At 32.5% G+C, this 22,026-nt stretch overlaps 1 protein-coding gene and 1 long non-coding RNA gene across 3 annotated transcripts; one reads left to right on the forward strand and one right to left on the reverse strand.

Annotated features, from left to right (window-relative positions):
* Positions 1–2,542: 2,542 nt before the first annotated feature.
* Positions 2,543–14,250, forward strand: LOC125051920 (xanthine dehydrogenase/oxidase-like). Of its 2 annotated transcripts, XM_047652547.1 has the most exons (16): positions 2,543–2,599; positions 7,195–7,349; positions 8,344–8,504; positions 8,686–9,050; positions 9,117–9,340; positions 9,406–9,508; positions 9,636–10,048; positions 10,265–10,426; positions 10,567–10,695; positions 11,062–11,543; positions 11,664–11,847; positions 11,988–12,183; positions 12,430–13,196; positions 13,324–13,513; positions 13,723–13,836; positions 14,094–14,250. In XM_047652547.1, exons 1-16 carry the CDS (start codon positions 2,557–2,559, stop codon positions 14,162–14,164), a joined length of 3,759 nt encoding a protein of 1,252 aa, XP_047508503.1. In that variant the 5' UTR covers positions 2,543–2,556; the 3' UTR covers positions 14,165–14,250. The 2 variants fall into 2 exon arrangements, with proteins under 2 accessions (XP_047508503.1, XP_047508504.1); XM_047652548.1 differs by lacking the exons at positions 13,723–13,836; positions 14,094–14,250 and having other exon boundaries at positions 12,430–13,243; positions 13,324–13,433.
* Positions 14,251–14,480: 230 nt separating this feature from the next.
* On the reverse strand, positions 14,481–16,183 carry LOC125051921. Its single transcript, XR_007117368.1, has 3 exons — positions 15,946–16,183; positions 15,525–15,749; positions 14,481–15,027 (listed from the first exon to the last, which is right to left on the reverse strand). It is a non-coding gene; the product is annotated as an uncharacterized LOC125051921 (long non-coding RNA).
* Between the last annotated feature and the right edge of the window lie 5,843 nt (positions 16,184–22,026).

Genomic DNA, 22,026 nt, shown 5'->3' on the forward strand with positions numbered 1-22,026 from the left:
TTTTAATTCAGTCTCATCTGGTTCATCTCCTTGTATAAGGTGTTCTCGTTGTTATATTAGTTCACTAAGTTTTGAATTCGCAGAATTACAATGAATATTTTTAAAGGTATTTTATTTTGCAAGGAAACTAGGGACCCCGCATTTATTGTACAGGGATTCTGGTGTACGTTTACTACGACTAATTTAGTTAAGAGATTCCAAAAATAATTTTAATTACTTGTCCCTACGAAAAAAAAAAACACCAACATCACGAGGTGTTTCCAGGCGGTCACCCATCCAAATACTGACCTCGCCCGGCGTTGCTTAACTTTGGTGATCGGACGAGAACCGGTGTATTACAATAGCAAATAGCAAAAAAGTGTCGTGACAACTTTTCGTAAGATTTTTTTCCGTCTAGCCCCCTTTCACAACGCGCGATAAGGAACTTCGTTCCAAAAATCTATATGTACATCAGGACATCAATAGTGAAAATTATCTGGCTAATATTAATCGCTTCGAATCTGCAACATACAAATTTTAAAATATAAATTTACATTTATATAAAACCAATTATGTTATTTCCAAATGAAATGTACTTTAATTATATTATTTGCATACCAAAAGGGTACAAGAAGGTTAAATTAACTACGGTTTTAATTTTCATTAAATATTTTTAAAGTACCCGAACATCGAACCAATTATAAATTACGACTTAAGTAATTTCAGATATATCTATGTTTAGAACATAATTTTGTACGATACAACCATCACCCATTTAAACAGCAGTCAAGACTGAAATCACGACTTAAATTAACCCAAATCGCAAATTTATAATTAACATTGATGTAGTATTTAAAAGAATGCTACATCATAGAAACTGGTGCGGCGCTATCTTTCATAGATATTTACCACCAAAACATAAATGTATAAAGACAATACTTTAAATAATTTAAAATAACAATTTTTACAGGTTCTATGGCCTTATAAACAATCTGAAATGGTTTTCATTTTATTAAATAGGCTATTGATAATATGAAATTAAACTTTGGTTTGAAACAATACCTTTCATTTAGTTACAGGTATAATTACGTACTTCTACTATATAGAAATAAAACCGTGAAATTACCCGAAACTAGAGCCCTTATTGTATCGACAATAATTAAAATGCAAGTAGAACATTTTTATAGATAAGCGATACGTCTTAAGAAAATTAAAAAGTTACCTTTGTGTGTGCAAAATAAACCAATTTATCCACAGTTACAACTGAGCAAAACGAAATGTATGACGAATTGAACAATGAATAAATAATAAGCATAAAACTCAAAAATATTCAATAAAAAAAAAGTAGCGTAACAACCTCTAGGTTTTGGTATCAGATATCTGTAACTGTTTCGTGATATTTTTTTTTTTAATAATACGTAAATAAGTGACCATCTGTGCTTGACACACACCGTCGATTTTAGTTTTTATCTTAAGACCTACTGCTAATTGGGCACTAGAGAAATGGTGGACAGTCGTGGATTGAACAAACAATCTTAGTATTGAGAGAAAATAGTCTTGCAAATAACAACCGATTAGCATCAGTCGTGATGCCGACTATTGCCGGCAGTTCCGTTAGATGGCGCTATGACACACAACTACATAGCTCGATGCAGCAATTTCTTGAAGTAATTAGTAATTGGCTAGGTAGGGTCGCTGTTGATGAAATTATTATTATATATTTATTTTACCTTTTGCGTCCACTATCAAGAATCTGGGAATAATCTTCTTCATTTGGACAGTCCAAGTCTGAACAAGACTATTATAGCAGCGTCCCGTATTTACGGGACGCTGCGATTGATTATTGCTTTTTAACCAAAACACCTATATATAATTATAGGATAACTTCTATTCCCTTATCACCTTTTTCAATTCCTCCTTCACTATTACTGCCATTCGGTTGTGGTAGCCCATTTTCAACCTATGGTTTGTGATATAAATAAGGCCTTTATAATTATTATTATAATATCATTGAGAAATTACATTTATTACATTCACTCGCGTTTATAATTCAAGGATCGAGTGGGTGTTACACAACTTTGAGTAGCCTCGTCTTGTACTAGGGGATTTACACACGTTTGCATGGTTTTAGCCGCACCACTGCAATCCGAATAGGTGACGGCTGACTGAAGCCGAACGCCCCGAACTAGAGTAATTTAACCTAATTTGACCATGCAGCCACCGTCATTTTTTAAATAATGACCCTGCTACTTGTGAAGCTCTTCGCCGTATTGTCTGTCTGAGACATATAATATGGATGGTAATAATTACATAGAAGACAGCGTGAATTATGTCTCCCGAATGTAATCTTTAAATCTTTTAGAGTAAAAGCCATACAAACATTTTTTATCGATTTTACGTCTGACAAAATATGCAATATACAGAAAATAAATATATATGCGTTTTGCTGTCTCTAATCAATATTTGAATAAAACATTTAGTTTAAAATAATAACGAATTGTTGCCGCTATAACTTTTAATTACGTTTCTAAGCCTTCAAATTATTTAGTCTCTTACTAGTACACGGTTCATCAAGACATGGATAAAGTTAAATTTAAAGTTAACGACATCGAATGTGTTGGTAAGATATTGTGAATTACCATTAAAATTATTTTTACATTTTAAATTTGATTTCTAATACTAATAATATTTACATTCAGTCGTGCTTCACAGCATATGAATGTGCTATAATATCGTTTTATTACGGAAAATGTTGTTATGCAACAATTTTATTTCACGATATTATAATTTTATGTACTTTAAAAGCAAGAAGGTCTTTGCTACAGCTGAGTGGTGGTCCAGAACTGCAACCTTCTAAGGTTAAAGGCAAGTCTTTCCGGTCCATTGTCTTTTTGAATGTTATCTATAGATATGCTCGATATAGGATGTAAAATTTATTACATACTACTTTCAAAACGATTGTAAAGTAGCGTAAACGTATGACATAGGAGATAGAGGATAATTAATTTTTTTTCTGTTTAACAAAAGTTGCTAGTGTTTTATTGAATTTTTAATTTTTTTTACCAAAATTGTCATAAGTTTTACATAATATAGCATACAGTACTATGTATGATGTGGTAAACTTCAATAAATAAACGTTACATAAGATATATTATCGTTAATTTAAAAGTAAACTGCAAAAACTAGCAACTATCGCAGTATCGTGTAAGAAATAGACATGTGGAGATCATCCATATTTTTAGAAATTTTATATTAATTGTAGTAAAACCAACTGCTCTGTGCACACCGATGTCGTCTAGCCCGTATTCTAAAACAGAATTCAAAAAAATGTTTGATTTTCTGAAGCTTCCTTCAGCATCCTGTTAACTGCAAATTATCGACTTCTTTCGAATTTATTATACCGAAATATTTAATAAGCCGTATTATTATATGTCTAAATAATTGTAAAATATTTGAATAAAACAACGTTGTGCCCTCAAATGCTATCTATTGCATAGTTATTGCCAATAAACATTAGATAAAGTTAAATTTCTGTTTCCTCCTGGCAGAAGAATAATTTAGTTTTTATTTTGATATATAGACGTTATAACTAAAATTGTGAGTAGTGAACTCAAATTTAATTTAATTTATTATTTTAATAATATCAAAATTATATGTCAAAGCAAGATTGTGTAATGAGTGTTTTTACTTATGAAAGATTATCCGATACTAACTAAAATTTTATTTAAATACTACCTTAGGTATAATATTCATTAGAATGATATATATTATTTACGAAATTGCACAAATGTCTGATAATATAATTTTAACCATATAAAACATGCAATAATAATAATTGAACTCAACTTTATGTACTTATATGTTTCTTTGTTCAGTTTCCTTTATTGGCAAGGGACTGATTTTTGGGTAGACACTCAGTTTTTAGAGACAACTTTAGACAAATATGACTTGGGATGTACGTTGTTGCCATACGAGAGTCACACAGCGACTGTGAGACGTGAGTCTTAAAAGACAAAAAAAAAACGACATCTGTTTAAACAAATTGAGGTTCACAACAGTTTTGTATTATGCTCAGGTTGTCTAAAGGTTAAAACCTGTATTGCATAAGTTTGCTTTTCTCAATTTATTTCATTGGAGAAATATTTTTAGTGTTTGATTTAGTTTGTACTATACTTGACTAATATGTAGGGGAAGGTGGGGACCCTTCGTACGGTTTTCACATTTTATTTTTAGATTTTTTTCTTTTTCCATGAATCAATCACCTGATAGCTTAAATTTATAGTCTAACTATCTGAGATTCATATAAAAAAAATACAAATGATTTCATCCGATGTTTCAACCACAATTATGATTTAAACTAAATCTGGAATATTATAATTTATATAATTTATATATATTAAAATATGGAATATAATACCTTCTTACGCTGTGGGGTAGTTCAAAATTCATTTATTAGCAATGAAATTAAACACAAAAATAAAGATTTTACTTCTATAAAACAAAAATAAAATACTTTTCTTAAAGTGAAAAAAAATTACGTAGCTTTTCTTATGTAAAACAAAATTTTATTAGTTAGGTATCTTAAATTTAGAATCAGATTTTTTACTCTTTGGTGCGGATTAGCACTTCTTATTTTCGGGTGTGGCAGTATAAATTCGTGGTTTTCCTGGCCGTCGTCGTCATTTTGTTTGTTTTATTACTTCTTACAACATGTGGATAGGGTCGAAATGCCTCTGGTGTCAAAACTGACTTCGAAGGAACTACTATTTGATGGATTGGTAAATTATTCACAGCATCTGGTTCACAAGCATCAAAATCAACCTTAATAAAGATAATAAAAAATAGGTATATAAACATATATTTACATCGACGATAGCAATGATAGCAACACAGGACAAAGTTAATGCAAAAATTAGCAATTAGCACACTAACACAATCTTACCTACCTATCAGAGGGTTTAGTCAAGATGCCTTAACAGTAGTGTATGTAGAAAGTCGAAAACTTAACTTGTATGAAAATGACAGTTCGCGTCGATAAATTTTCATACAAATTTAGTTGTACAATTCGTTCAAATGTGCCCCATCTAGTGCTGTCCGAAAGTACCCCTCTAACTGAATAACAACAAAATATAACTTATTTTAATATTAATAGGAAAACGTCATAAATTTAGTATTGGAGACGTATCTTAAGTATATTTTGCTAGTTACTGATAGAATACTCTACACGAAAACTTATTTTATCTATGGTAACAAGAGACAAAAACATTCATCAAAAAATTACTTACCGAGCGCGAAAACACGTCCATGCCTGTAACTTCACTCTCATCGGTGCGAATTTCGCGAAACTTCGTTGATGTATAGTTGGTACCTCGACTCATGCACACATACAAAAGCAAGACTGTACTTTGTTTCGTTCAAGTTTTATTTTGACTGTATGAATGTGCCCCGCGTACGAAGGGTAACGATCTTCCCCTACATAGTTATTAATATAATGTAAAAGAAGAATCACTAATGAACCAACAGACTGGTCCACAAAATACATCTCAACGGAAAACCACTAGGATTTGTTGATAGTTACATTTAGTTGGGGAAACAATTTCTTTTAAAGTTAAAGACACAAACAAAAAGAGAAGAGATCGACGAGATAGAAGAGGAAGTTGATCAAAGCATAGCTAGCCCATTACTGGAAAGCAATTTGGTCTCTAAGAGCTATTACGCACTGTCGACTTGTCACTGGCGACTCGGTCGCCTCGGCGACCAAAACATAGGCAACTAGGTAGGAGACCAAGCCGAGCGACAGTATTCCAAGTACATTCGTATATTCGTCCAGTCGTTACGACAGTTGCTCGCAGTGTGAATGCTTCCATTTGAAGCCGTGCTCCTATTGGTCGCCAGCGACCGGCAGTCGCTTGTGTGTCGCCACGACGCGGCGAGTCGCCCAGTCGCTTGGGCGACCGACGACCAAGTGCGTAGACATCTATTTAAACTGTAGAAACTCACAGTCGCCAGCGACCGAGTCGCCGGCGACAAGTCGACAGTGCGTAATAGCTCTAAATGAAGTCGTTAAGTGAAGTGAAGTGAATACATTCAAGGTAATGTCCACCTGCATTCTTCCCACACTAACATATGGACATCAAACGTGGACCCATAATTTAAGTACCAAATCAACAAATTAAAGTCAATAAAGTCAGAAGCGCGCATATAAGGCAGAAACCCAAAATATTCGGTGCACTCGTAAAATGGTCAAAGTGCAAAAAATGGTGCAAAGGTAAAATGATCTTGGGCAGGACACTTAGCACGATATCCAGAAAATAGCTGGACGTATAAAGTGACGAAATGGCCTAGCCGCGAAAAACGGCGAATAGGTAGACTAAAAAAATGCCGGTCTGATGATATCATAGCTGTAGCGAGCATACAATGAATGGAGTCGAAAAACAAAGATGAATGGCATAAGCTGGGGAAGGCCTATAACCAAATGGGGTTCCGACCCTACACTAAAGACCCAACCAACTTTATATAATGTACATTCTAAATTCTATTTTACATTTTAACATATATTTTTTGTGTTCTAAATGTTTTATTTTTATACCGAGATAGTGCAAAAAAGTACCTCGGCTTTATAATAGACTAAATTGGTAACCGCACATCATTACTGTGTGACAAACTAAGAGCAATTTTTACAAAATTTTCAATTTTATAAAACAACTTTGTAACGCTAACTTTAACGTTTGTCGGAATCTATTTTATCTTACATTTTATACCGTTATGGAAGTACAACTGAGGATTTCAAAAAATTGTTCTGATTAACCTGAGATATACTTCACAATACAAAGAATGCAAGGCAAGGTATTTGTGTTGTATGAAATTATATTTATAGACGAAAAACATCAATTTAATAATAACTTTCAGCTGCCAACATATAAAAATATATTGTGAAAAATAAAAAATTCCTTACATGAAATTCCTTTCAAAGGCACCTTGTACTTATCAGTTTAAGACTGTATATCATTATTTCATGCCTTGTTTGAATTATTTAGTATTTAGTCATTAATTCTAGTGTAGTTAACTTTGTTTAAAAATTTATATTATTATTACTGTAATAAATGTCGTGGCTTCGGTAGACGGAGAAATTATGACCAATTTGTGTTCGTCCGTCACTGGAATTATTGTATTCCTTTGGTTATAAATAAATAATTAACGTACTATGCATATCAGTTGGTTCAGAAGCGAGCTCCACTACTACGCTTCTGAATTACATTCGGCAGACTCTAGAATTACGAGGAACCAAGTACATGTGCCTGGAAGGAGGTTGTGGCGCCTGCATTGTCAGTGTGAAGACACCCGAGGGAGACATACTATCTGTCAACTCCGTAAGTCGTCATTTATAAAAATTTGGCTAGAAATACATCTTTACAGTCTTACCCATTATACTGTTATATTTCTGAATCATAGAAAATACATTACTAGTCTATAGACCACCTTCAGGTTTAATAGGAAAAAAATTGAAAAAGCCGTCATGGGACCGCCTGGCAGATGTGAAACATCGACATTATTTTGTAAAAGTAATATGCAGAAAAGAACAGATTGTGATAGGAACTAAATATGTCATAATTATAAAATAAAATATTACGATTTTTTTCCAGATAACGATGACTATTTATTGAATAAACATTTATTTTCATTAAATACAAAAATTTACGAATTTATTTGAAATCGTGACTACTTAATTCGTTTAATCAGTGACTTCGGAATACACACACCGTACACATATAGACTGTATATATATACCATCATATAGCGTGGCCAAGTCATGCGTCGCCACGCCAGAAATCGGTTTTACGAGCGGCTATAGATGTTTCATATCAAAAAAATTGTCTGTCTGTAAATTCGGTTTACGGACGATAATTTTACATGATAACGTCATAAGAAAACATTGATGAAAAATTGCAAACTTTTATAAATTCTATTGAATTATTATAACTACTTAATTATCATTGTTTTGTATAATACAAAGTAGAGGTTATTGAAAATAAAAAAAAAACCATAACATTCTCTTTAACTTTTCACTTCACTTTATAAACAGTTCACGTATAGATTGTGCTCTGCCGATGTCTCTCTTTTACTCGGACGAATCGGCCAATGGAGTGGAAGAGAGATAAATACGCCACAAGCCAAACGCTTAGGCCGATAGTGCCTCACTATCTCTTGTTCTGCGCTCTGGCACACTCGGCTCAGGCAGAACGTGAAAAAAGTCATGTTTTTTCATGCGTGCAGCCAGCGTTCATCGATGAATAAGACGTTATCACGTCGATATATTTTTGGCATGATAATATTTATAATATGATATATTTATAATGTTTTCAGTGTCTGGTTTCCGTGATGTCATGTCACAATTGGGAAATTACTACAATTGAGGGTGTTGGAAACCGAGACAAGGGTTATCATATCATACAGAAAACTCTCGCCAAAAAGGATGGCACCCAATGTGGTTATTGCACCCCGGGCTGGGTCATGGCTTTATATAGGTAATATATTTTAATAGTGTTTATTGCGGCAGCATACTATAATCTTTTAAAATAAATCAATCAAATTGCACAGATTCAACTAAAATATCACATAATTATGTATAATTTAATTTTCAAGCAATCGGCGTTTCTTTGTACATATGTGAATATTATTATCTGTAGTATTTATTTTCTATTTTAGCCTTCTAAAAAACAAAAAGCTGAATATGCTTCAAATCGAAAAATCTTTAGCGAGCAATAATTGCCGTTGTACCGGTTATAGACCGATACTGGATGCATCAAAAAGTTTTGCTGTTGACGCTCCACCCGCTGAAAAGCTGACTATAGACATAGAAGACTTAGACATTTGTAAAGAAAAAGCTTGTTCAAAAAAATCTTGCGATGAGTTCGACTGGTGTTTTGTAGATTTGAAAGAAGAGAGAGTACACATAAAACTAAAGGACGATAGAGAATGGTTTAAAATACAAACTACTGCTCAAGTTTTCGAAATATTAAATGAAACAGGCGATGATTCTTATATGTTGGTTGCAGGAAACACTGGAAAAGGTAGATAGATCATTATGAGCTTTAAATGTACAAAAACATCATTTATTCACAGTTTGCTTTTTTCAGGCGTTCTTCCACTTACAGAATATCCGAGAATATTAATTGATATAAGAGATATCTCCGAATTAAAAGGTTATTATTTTGATCAGAACTTGGTGATAGGTTCCGGGACTACAATAACTGAGCTAATTGACATATTTAAGACAGTGTCAGAAAAGGAAGAAGTATTCAACTATCTTAACGTATTAAATGAACATTTGAAGGAAGTAGCACATATAGCTGTCCAAAATGTAAGGATTTATTTTAATAATCATTTAATCATTCTAATCTCGTAGTTTAATTTTTTTTTTTATAGTTAGGTACGATTGCTGGAAATTTAATGATCAAACATAACAAGAAAGATTTCCCTTCTGATATATTTCTCATCTTAGAAACTGTTGGAGCTGCTTTAACTATACGTAAGTTGTTGAAAATTTATTGAATTTAAGCTTTAAGAAAAAATCCTCTCAAAACTCACTAATGAAATACCTATATCGAGTTTTGTAACAATGGATGTTAATTAAACAGTAAACAATTATTTTCCAGTACAGCCGTCAGGCAATAAAAAAATAATTTCTTTGTCAAGTTTTCTACAAGAAAATATGAGGAGCAAGATAATATATAATGTCGTTTTACCACCGCTAAGTAAAAACAATCACATTGCTACTTTCAAGGTGATGAAAAGAGCTCAAAATTCGCAAGCTATAGTTAACGCTGGTTTTTGTTATAAGCTAGATAAGACGTACCGGGTGGTTTCATCCCGAATAATATACTCAGGATTACGAACAGGATGCTCAAGAGCCTGTAAAACTGAAGCGTGTTTACAAGGCAAGAATTTGTTTGACAATAATACATTACAATCGGCAATACAGGTATTAGTAAAAGAACTAATAATTGAAGAAATGCCCTACAACTCCGTGGAATACAGAAGGAGACTGGCCGTTGGACTTTTTTACAAGGTGATAAAAACGAAATTTTCCTCAAACTAATATTTTGTGGTGCCCAATTAATCAATCAATAATTAAAGCTTGAAGATTTAGTAAAGTATCTTGAATTTAATTTAGTGATGTACCTAACGTGTAACGTCGACGCTATAATAATTTAATCTTCAATTTTTCTTATTAATATAATATTTATAAGTTCTTATAATTTTATCATGTTTTAATTCTTTTAAGGGCTTATTATCTCTGTGTCCACCAACTATCCTGAACTCTAGATATAAATCCGGTGCAGTAAAGCTACATCAGTCGCGAGGAGTATCGAGCGGAAAGCAAGTCTACTCCACTGACAGTAGCGTATGGCCAATCAATGAACCTATTAACAAAGTGGATGGATTGGTAATTATTGAATTTTTTTAATACTACTTACAAAACTGACGTGGCGCTGTTGTTAAGAAGGCACAAAGGGCTCATCAGCCACTACACTACACACTCAAGTGCACTGAATTAAAGAAAATTTAATTGATTTATTTTCTCAGATTCAATGCGCAGGAGAAGCTCCCTATGCAGAGGACCTAATTTCATTGCCGAATGAAGTTTATGCAGCATTTGTACTGAGTACTGTAGGCCGGGGACAAATGGATCAAATAGATGCAACTAAGGCTTTAGTGAGTCACATTAAAAATATACTAATATAACGTGATATTATATTCTAAGATATCAACTTTATCTTCTATTTAGATTTATTTTTACCTATTTCTAAAAAGTAGTATTGACATTATTTTAAATTACAATACTACTTTCAGATCACAACACTGATGTGTGATTTTTAATTTTTAATTTCTATTTTTTTGTAAAACTTATGTTTACTTTGTCATACATTTTAGATGGAAGATTTTGTAAAATAATCAGTAGATTTAGTACTATATATGATGTCGTAAACTTAATAAATAAATAAAGATGTTAAAAATATAACATAATAAACTAAATAATATAATAAAACTAATTTAATATAATAAACTTAAAAATTACAGAATACGAAGGGTGTCATCGCGTTTTATACAGCCAAAGACATTCCTGGTACAAATTCCTTTACTAACGGTGTAACTGAAACAACCACAGATGAAGTATTACTAAGCGATGGCGAAATTAATTTTTATAACCAGCCTATAGGAATAATTGTCGCAGAAAGTAATGAAATAGCTCAAAGAGCGGCAAAATTGGTAAATGTTAAATATAGTTCCTCAAAAATACCTATTGTTGATGTTAAATTAGCGAAAACGTTAACAGAAAATGTAAGTCTTGTGAAGACTATAAACGCAAGTAAGGAAGCTAATGACGTTGTTACTGTTATACGAGGCAATAACACTATTTATGGGCAGTATCATTTCTGTTATGAAAACGTAGTTTGTGTATCATGGCCGACAGAAGAAGGGATATCGGTTCGTTCATCTACTCAATGCACTGACTCAGATCAAGCAGCAGCAGCGCGTTGCTTAAACATTGATCAGAATAGGTAATCATATTAATCAATATGCTAAATAACTATTAAATATTTATTTTATATTATTTAGCTTTCAAATTTAAACATAAATATTATCACTTCAAAGAAATCTAATCTTTTCAAATTAATAAGGATTGACGTCGACGCTCGCCGTTGTGGTGGAGCGTTTGGTCTCAAGATCACTCGCGGTCTTCAAGTTTCATCGGCGTGTACTCTAGTGACCTACAAGTTAAACCGCCCATGTCGTTTTATTTTACCATTACGAACAACAATGAGGATCGTTGGGAAAAGGTTTCCGTCCTCTGTTGACTATGAGGTAATATTCATTATAGTTAACTTAAAGATAAAATAATTGCATTATGTAATATGCTCTATTGATATATTGTATTTAAAGATATCAATTGAATATTAGATCCAATATTAATTTTAAAAACTATATAAAATCAAATTCCGCAGGTTGGCCTAAACAGGGAAGGTGTTATACAGTATATGGACTATACTATTTATGAAGATAACGGTTACTTAGTAAATGAAAGATTAGTAATGCTTACTTACGACGTCTATTATAATTGTTACCAGCAAGATAGATTTAACTTTAAGGCTTTTGATGTTATAACCAATACAGCTTCTAATACTTTTTGCAGATCTCCAGGTAAGTCAGAAATTATGTTGGTTAAGAATAATTCTGCTTCCTTATTACAAATGAATACAAAGGGTTGTAACGGTAGGTAGGTAGGTTTTATTTTTCATGTTAGAAAAATCGTATCGTAATCGTTACGTAAAAGTCAGATTTTATAATAAGGCCATCTAACTTTGGGCTATGTGTATGAATGAAAAGTTTAGAGAAATACTCATATTCTTGTACACAATACAAATTACTTATAGATTATTATTGCAGGTTCACTCGAGGCAATTACAGCAACTGAAACGATTCTTGAAAGGGTATCTTATGAATTAAACATTGACCCTGTAACTATACGTTTGTCTAACTTAGACCCAAAATATAAAAACATACTATGTGAAATGGTAGATAATCTCAAGGAAGAGGCAAATTACAATGAGAGGAAGAAGCAGGTTGAGGATTACAATAGCAAAAATCGCTGGAAAAAACGTGGTTTGAGATTTTTATTTATGAAATGGAATTCAAAATCACCATATTATTCTGACGTAAATATTTCTGTTTTACGTGGTGATGGAACTGTAATAATAACGCACGGCGGTGTTGAAATAGGTCAAGGAATAAATACTAAGGCGATTCAAGTATGTGCATATTACTTTGGCATTTCTGTAGACAAAATAAAAGTGAAAACCAATAATACAACATTTAATCCTAATACGATGGCTACAGTCGGAAGCACAACTTCGCAAGCAATATGTATTGGAGTTCAAAGAGCCTGTGAAAATCTCCTTGAAAAATTGAATCCTTTAAAAATAGAACTTAACAATCCAAAGTGGGAATCTTTAATACAAGAAGCATTTAAGAGAGGGATTGATTTGCAAAGTCATGGTTTTGTTACCACCAAAGATCTTCGCCACTTTGACGTTTACGGAATTACCTTGGCAGAAGTCGAAATTGACGTCCTAACAGGAGAGTGGAGTATACGAAGAGTAGACCTTTTAGAAGACGTTGGTAGAAGTGTGAATCCACTTGTTGACATTGGACAAGTAAGTCAATACGGTTTCTTATTGCATAAACGATTGAGAAGTGGAAGGTAAAATAATCGTTCTATTTTGCACTTTGCGTTTTGAAAAATGTTAACATAATATTTGTCATAATTTGTCATGCTTTTAGATAGAAGGTGCTTTCATTATGGGTCTCGGATATTTTACTACGGAGGAGTTAATTTACGACAAGACAGGGGAGCTTCTGACTGACCGCACATGGACTTACAAGATTCCTCAAGCTTTAGACATTCCTATAGATTTTCGAGTCTATTTTAAGCCAAAACCTTACAATGACGATCTAATACTTGGCGCTAAAGGTAACCTGCAACTAGTTCAAAAGAATATGTTGTAGTTTTTAGGACTAAAAATAGCACTCATTTGGAATTAAAATATTTTGACATTACATTGTCCCAATATAATTAAGTAATATATTTTTAGAACATTATGTAAAAAATTAAAAATTTATTACACTATGTCTTTAAATAAGTAAACGATAACGATAACATGGTCTTTTAATTTTTTTTAGTCGTTGGTGAACCGGCGACCGTGATGGCTTTATCAGTACCATTTGCGATGCGAGAAGCTATTGTATCCGCTAGAAACGAAGCTGGCATACCATCTAATAAATGGTTTCAAATAGGTAAGAAATACAAATGAAATTGTATCGATAAAAAATATACGAATAATCTACATCTACTCACATGTGAAAGAGACCATATTACGAACAATATGTAAAATTGAATAGCTATTGAAAACTTAAAAAGCGTTGTCATTTTGTTCTTTCGAATAGAATTCGTGTATTACGAATTGTATTGAAAATCCTGTATTGAATTAATGAAGCGATCGTTTTAATTCAGTTTTATAGTTTTTTCGTTAATTATAGAGTTTATGTTTCAGATGGTCCTTACACAACAGAAAAAATATGTGAAGCAGCTGCTACAGACGTCAAAGACTTCAAATTCTACTAAAATAAATTAATATTTATAAATTTAACTATTCCCTTTCATAATTAGTCCTAGTAAATATATAAATATAGTGATAATAACGGTGTCAAGTAAGCTAATAAGTTCTCACCAGCTACACTCATAATGTCAATAAAGCCGAATGGCAAGGTAAGGTTAAAATGTCTAAATGATCGTTGCCGCTTTTCTTGAGACAGTAAAGTCGGAACATTACCGGGCAATTTGCATCGCTTACCCGGAACCTAATTTGCTTTAATCTTGTTAATAATATAAATAATATTATTTAATGTTCAATCTACAAATTAATTGAAAGTGTCAGCAAAATATACTATATTTGTTAACTGTATCAAAGAAAGGACTAATGAAACACTGTACATCTAATAATTCACAATCACTTACAAAATTATTCAAAATAAACATATCATCACGAATCTCTCAAATAATTATCTTCCGGAGAGAGTTCACTCGATAATGTTGGATCTCTCATTGTTTGTTCAGGCTCTTCGTCTTCGCTCTTACTTATTTTATTGTAATTACCTTGATGTACAATATTGTATGGGTTTCTATTATAAAACTGTCTGCTATTGTGAATTAAACTAGTAGATTGCTCATAGCTCTTCACCCGTCTCGCTATCAATTTTCGTCTACATATAGGACATACTCGTTCTAAATAAGATCTTTTATTCAATTTAAATAAAGTGCTTTCTGTAGACCTCTGTGTTGTCAAGCTCAAAGGCGTAGTAACTTTACTGGCCTTCCCCTTTAGTTTTTTTGATGCAAAGTTAAATAATTTTCTTTTTTTGTTCTTTGGCCGAGTCGTCTTCCGTTTTTCATGGGAAAAAAAAGGAATTTTCATATTTTTAAACACACTGTAACAATTGTGTATATTAGAATTATTTGAAAGGCGCCAAAGTAGTGTAGTAGTGTCTGTATTTGCAGCACGTAAGTATTATAGGCGCAATCAAGATAATTTCAATAAACGTTGTTGAGAGCAATTCAGAGGGGTTTAAAAAACATAGTTTGAACAGATACGGGTAATATCTAGAAACCTTTTTAAAAATCTAATAAATTAAACAATAGTTGCTGTTCAAAATAGCAGTCTATCTTAGTCATTTTGCTACAAATTTTCATTCAGGCGTTAATTTATGTTTGTAGGTATTGACCCACATTTTTCTTCAACCGTATGTAATTCACTGACTAGTCTGCTTCCATTTAATAGCCCTATAAATACTAAATCTGCTGCTTGGATTCAATACTAAGTTATATATATATATATATTTTATGCTGTATATCTGCTATACGAAACCATAACACATACACGTAGAAGGCCGGTGCTAATCAACTAAACAGACGATGTTATTCTTACCATTTCTTTTGTAAATTCTTGTAGTTATTTTGAGTATTAAAATTGTCATATCTTTGAATTTCCTTCTCATTAGTAACCAGTGAACGATCGTTCCGGTAACTCTGAGGCTTTTCATCGAATAAACCATCATCATGTGTATCTTTGTTCGAGTAATCCTCATTTCCTTGATACTCTTCTAAGTTGGCTTCAACTAGTGAGTCAAAATTACTATTTGACATATAGTCTCTGTAAAGAGTGCAATGTTTTAAACAAACAATAACCATAGCAATGTAATTTTTATTATTTACAATACAATTTGAGAATCAAATCAAGCAAATATTTGTATTTTTTTTTTGTTTACGACTGTAACGTAACACGTCGACCAAAAGCCAATCGTAAGAACACATTGGAAAGAAACTAGTTCAAATCTAATTACTCTTACCGTGAATCATCTGCTACTTCGAATCTATTATTTAACCCGTCGTCATCCGCAGTTTGAATTAAACCAGCAACGTCGATGTTAGCCACTTCACTATCATCCATTTCATCTGTCTTATAGCCTCCCTTCCTCGAACGGTCATTAGGATTCAGGTCCAAATAGTCATAACAAAATACGATATTTACAAACAATAAGCATAACAAAATATTTTCGGACATGTTTTTGTGACATGCTTAAACGATAGCGCTGTCATATTTCTTTTTTGGATGAAATATGGAGACCAAACTTTTTGGTAAACTGATTGTTAAATGTAAGAACTCAACATAAGGATCAATAACTTTCCCTTCAATCCAAATATTATGAAACCTGCTCCACTAAATCCATGTCAATTTTTTTTACCTAAGTGAAATAAACGTAAACGTAGTAAAGGGCAAAATATTTCAATACCAACCAGACGTTACCCAAACATGTTATAAGGTTTATATACATTGCAGTATCTACTATCTCTCTCTTATTGTATTGTAAAATAAATCACTTCCATTTATCAATACGGTATTTAATAAATTGTATTCAGTGACATTATAGTCTAGGCGCAGGTAGGCCGATGTAAGTACGATAAATCTCCCGAATTTATGAGCCCCCTCCCTCTCGGTGTAATCTCGTGAAACGAATGGGAAGGGTTGGATAACGCACCGTACTTAATATGACGCGAGGCCACTCATTAACCTACTTAACAAACATATGCTTGCAAAGGTTATTTCTTCTTTTAAGTAGAGAGTGTTTTAAAATAAGTAATGCTTAAGACTGGGACGAAAGTAACTCAATCTGGTGCACTACGGTGAGCCAGTCTATACGAGTAAAAGGCTCAAGGAAGTCCCTAGGACTCCATTTGGTAAATAGTCGTACTTGAATTCGGTGATCTTAGTTATTTTTACTATGTATTTGCGCATTGTTCCCACGAGAATTTAAGTGCGTGCTCCTATTTCACCATGCCTCCTGCTGATAGAGGACAAATCTTAGTTTTTAATTTATTTTATTATTATTTATTACCTGAGATGTCATGTAGAACATGGTGTAATGGTTGCAGCTCCTTACAAACGTTGGGTAAAACAAAAAACTTGGCGATTTAAAAGAGTGGCGGAGAGTTTATTGCCAGTTCTTCTCTTCCGTTCCGCCCTTGATTTGAGAACTGGCAGTATATGTAAAATTACAAGCATTTAATTTATATTTCTTTTTTGACGTTCATAAGTGTACATTGTGATTTGTGTTACCAATATGAATAAATGATTTTTTACTTTTGACTCCAGACTTACGGTAATATAAAAACCAGAGAACAACTTCTCCTGAAATATATTTATTGATTCCTCTTCATCCAACTTGAATGTTTAACGATTCGTGCTGGGACACAACACGAGCCCAATCTGTTTAAAATAAAACTTTTTAAAACAGTCACAAATGAGTTAGGATTGTTACCGAAAACTGAAAGCTCGCGGCGAGTTCGGATCTAATTTAGAAAGGCTTTACGTGTCGCGAGAGTGCGAGCCGCAGACCGTGGGTAGGTAACTCAAACACCAACTTCATTTAAGATTCGCGACGAATGAAACCTCCTACTGTGAGAACTCGGCAAATCGGCTAAAATCTGTCAAAACTAAATACAGTTTAAGGTTTTGTTAATTATATTGCATTAAAAAAATCCTATAACAGAAATAAAATACTGCTAGAAGTAAAATATTGAGTTAAGTAATTAATTTATAATATATTATATTACATTGAAGCCATTTAACGGGATAACATAGTATTAAAAAAACCCCGCTTGACCTATGAGGAGCTTGATTTTTTATTTGGATTGTATATACTGTATTAGGATAACTTAAATAATTAAGTTTTCTTAACTTGTATAATTATAATTTAATGACCGAATAAATAGATTCTAAACAGACGTATCTTAAGCTATTGTACTAGTATTTGCAAATTATTATATATTTTATCGAGAACAAATAGTAATAGAAATGTAGAAGTGGTATTCGTGGCGGTTTTTGAACTGCAACTCAAATAATTCGCCCATTTCGCTGGAGGAATTTTAGATTGGTAACTTGAAGTGAACTCGCGCGAGTCAGGCTCTTTTAATAACTTTAAGCACGGGGGCACGTGTTTTTATACTTGGGCAGTATTTTCGTTTCGTATAATTTATATAATAGCGGACAATGCTTATGAAAGATATACAATTTCTAAGTTTAATATAGTCAGTACACTTTATGAAAACATTGTGTTGCAGTGCAATGCGCCTGCCCATACGATATCGAGATATTTGTTTTGTTTCACGGCTCACTGCATCCTGTAACTACGTTCTACTCTCTTCAAAAACCTAAAAAACATTGTCAGGGTTTTGTTTTAAGAACTCTTGTATACATAATATACTCACAAAATGCATTTTAAATGAATGTTATAAATTCATTTTTATTCATTATTAACATTGAACTTTCGTAAAAAAAATACCATTGGTGGTTCAAATATAATTGGTGAATGTCTTTCGTGTGACTGCCGGTTCACTGGTTACAGTAGGTTTGAAAGGTATTAATTGTAGGTATTGTTTAAATACCGTACAGTACTTGTATGTAAACCTGGAGATAATTTCAAACGAAGGTTAACTTTTTCGGCGGTGTTATACGCAAATAGAACATGAGATACTACTCTTAGCATTTCATCATTTTCACTATTTACCTTAGGGAACAATTGTATTGTTTTAATTATTAGAACTGAAGCCAATAACAAGAACAAAGAATAATTATACATTTAGAAAGAAATATTTTGTAATTAAGAATTTATTTATTTAGTTAGAGAGTACAGAAAAATATACTTTCTTGATTTTAAATGTGTCAAGCTGTATTCGTTATTATAAAAGTCAAAGCGTGGAGCGTGAAGAGAAGGCGCTAGCGCGAATAATCACGATTTAATTTTGCTGCCACTTACAGAATAATAGGCTATTTAATATTTTGTAACGAGATTTTTTGAAGCTTTAATATCAGTCCACTTGAAATGGACTTTCACTAAAATGTCAAGTTCCTGCTGTAACACTGAAATTAATCTCAACGAAGCACAGACTTATACCTTTTAAGCTAAGATAAAAGTTACAGGTATTTCCTGTCAGTCTTAACACTTAACTGACAGTTTTAAGTTATGAAATAATGTCGTAAATATTATATGGAGTTTCTACTCTAAAGGTAAGAATAAAAATCTCGAGAATCCATAAAGAATCCATTCATATTGATAAACAAGGTGTTTTTACGGGTTTATTCAGAAATTCAAATTTGTAATCAAATGCTAGTATGTATATGTCATCGGGGGCAGAGTAGTGTGAATTGAAAATCAAGGCAGGCACAATTTAAATTGCAACGCTCCCTGGGTATTTTGAATTCTGACTACGGTAACTCTCAAAAACCTGCCTATTTTCCAGGTAAATTAAAAGAGAGTCAGAATTATTCCTAGAAAGTGTTATATTATAAAGTAATAAAACAAAGTTATATATGTATCGACTTTTAGTCAGCAATAATTGCTTATACAATAATATATAATATAAAAAACTAACTTGTGGCGGCGCTAGCATTGGTCTCGGCCTCAGAATTATATATATCCGTTTTCTTAATTCTTTCTTATTAGGCATAAAAAGAATATCTATAATCGTGACTCCAACGCACGAATCAAGGTTGAGTTTGACTGCCGCTACCTTGAGCTCCCGAAAAAGAAATTACAGTTATGAATTATGTTTTATATCTCATTTGTATTGAAGCTTCGTTATTATGAAGTGCTAATCAGAATGTAAATTGTGCTCGTTTCGTTGTAAAACTTCAGTCTTTGTTATAAGTAGAAGCGTTTTAAGCATAATTTCAAATAAATTATATAATTGAATTCTTTGATGTGATTTAGTAATCATTCAGTATATTGTTATTTTAATGCATTTCTTCGAAAAAATAATTTTAATAACAAAAAAAACTATATAGTTATGAAACCTAATAAAAATGCGAAACGAATAAATTTATATAAATATAAATTTACCTTATTAGAATGATTCAACAAAAGTAATCATTCGTCTCTTTCTGACAAATTGCGTTTACGTTGTGATTAAAAGAGATAAAATATATTGATTTACTGTTTATGAGGGATATATATAACGATAATTATGTACATATATATGTACATACCATTTCAATCCTACAAGCACTTACAAATGGCATACAGCTTTAATTAAGAAACACTTTTTGATAGTGTAAAAATCTTTCTTGTTTAAAAATGGAAAATAAAAAAATATCACTAAAACGGTCGACAAACGATTGGACGAAGGAGAAATATGACACAATCTCTCCCCAGGGGACAACATGCTTTTGTAATTTGACATCTTTTAGAGCTCTCACAGGAATAATACGTCAAGTGTTCAGAAGAAATTTTAATAATTTCGTGAATAATGCAACTATAACGGATATGCTTCGTTGGGGACATGAAACATAAGATTGTAGTCGATACGGCCTCTAATAAATGCAAAGAGCCAACTACCGTTTGCTTCGTGTGGCTGTTGTCTATGGTTTTATAAAAAGAAACAAACTAGTGGAGCTACAGCACCAGTGCCAGTTGCACGGTGTCCCTCACTATATTTATTTATTTCGAAATCCTACAGCTAACAATTAATATATATAAAACAAAAAACAAACAATTACACTAAAAATTTAGCCAAATATGGAATATAATATATTATATACAAAAAGATTCAAACATTTACAAAAGGTAAAAAACAATACACTTAACTAAGTAGTACCTAATTTGGCTGTGTTGTGTGATGGTGTAAATGTGAGGGTACGTGAAGGTGTGTATGTGGGTTATGCTCATGATGCAGGTAATTCTGCGCTAGGGATATTCTTAATATGTACTCATTTTAACTATGGGAAAGCCACTACGCGCGTAGCCACTTCACGGTTGCTATAGTATAATTAAAACCATCGGCCTCTTCTTTAGGGTTGGAAAGAAGAAAATCTGCAGGAAAATGTTTGATTTAGCAAAATCTTGGGTCGTCTCAAGTGCAAGTCCATGCAATAAATAAGGCTGAGTGCAGACGACCGCTGAATTAGAGCCATCTTGTCTGCACTCAGCTCTGTGCTTCCGAAAATATCCTTTCTTAGACAATATTTATTGTCCCTCTGCCACTTTATCTATAGTCCTCAATGGGATCTTTTATGTTCGTCTCTAGAAACAAGCACGGCAACGTACGTAGTATATTAATAAAAGGTAAGAGGTAAATAAAATAAGAAGACAAATAAATTATATAAAAAGTCCTTGTTGACATAATAATTATTTTGTTATGATTTTTGTAAATTTTATTAATATAACATTTGTATGTTTTGCGGTGTTCAACAGTTAAAGCTTCCCAAAAACCAATAAAGATTCAACACTTATGACATCTCTATCTCGTGTATTCAATTAAACCGTTCAATACCTTCGATAGTGAACCTCATAATAAAATTCTTATGAGTTTCGTATTAACAGTGAAATGTTCATAAAAGTAAGGAAAAATTCTTAACAGACACGTGAGAGAATCGTATGAAAGTCGACGTCAGAATTTAACTTTCAAAATTGACATACATCAAGCACTCTCCCGAGTTAGGACTCAAGAGTTCCTAAAAGTTTTTTAATATTTTATTTCGTGCATCTCTTCTTTAGACGCTCGGGAGATGTCTACGCGACATGAATAATTCCTCACTGATGCAGTTTACTTAATTTTACTGCATCATAATTACCATTACGGAGATACCGGACTACATTATGTATTTAACAGGAAATGCAACTAACCGTAAAGCCTTTTCATCACTGTAGAATGATAACCTCGTATGTCATTTAACTGGTATAATCATGACGTAAGGACTTATTTATGTTATTAATAAATAAGTCGTTTTTACCATCTAAAACTATGGACAAAAACATATAATAATATTTTAACGAACAGTGACGAAATAAAAAATTTTTTTCGTTCGTAGCTTAGATCCCGGGCTGTGTGTCAATGACACACGAGACACAGATTCTAAAATTCTAATCCGACAC

Source organism: Pieris napi, chromosome 8, assembly GCF_905475465.1.
Source record: "Pieris napi chromosome 8, ilPieNapi1.2, whole genome shotgun sequence".
Lineage (NCBI taxonomy): Eukaryota > Metazoa > Arthropoda > Insecta > Lepidoptera > Pieridae > Pieris > Pieris napi.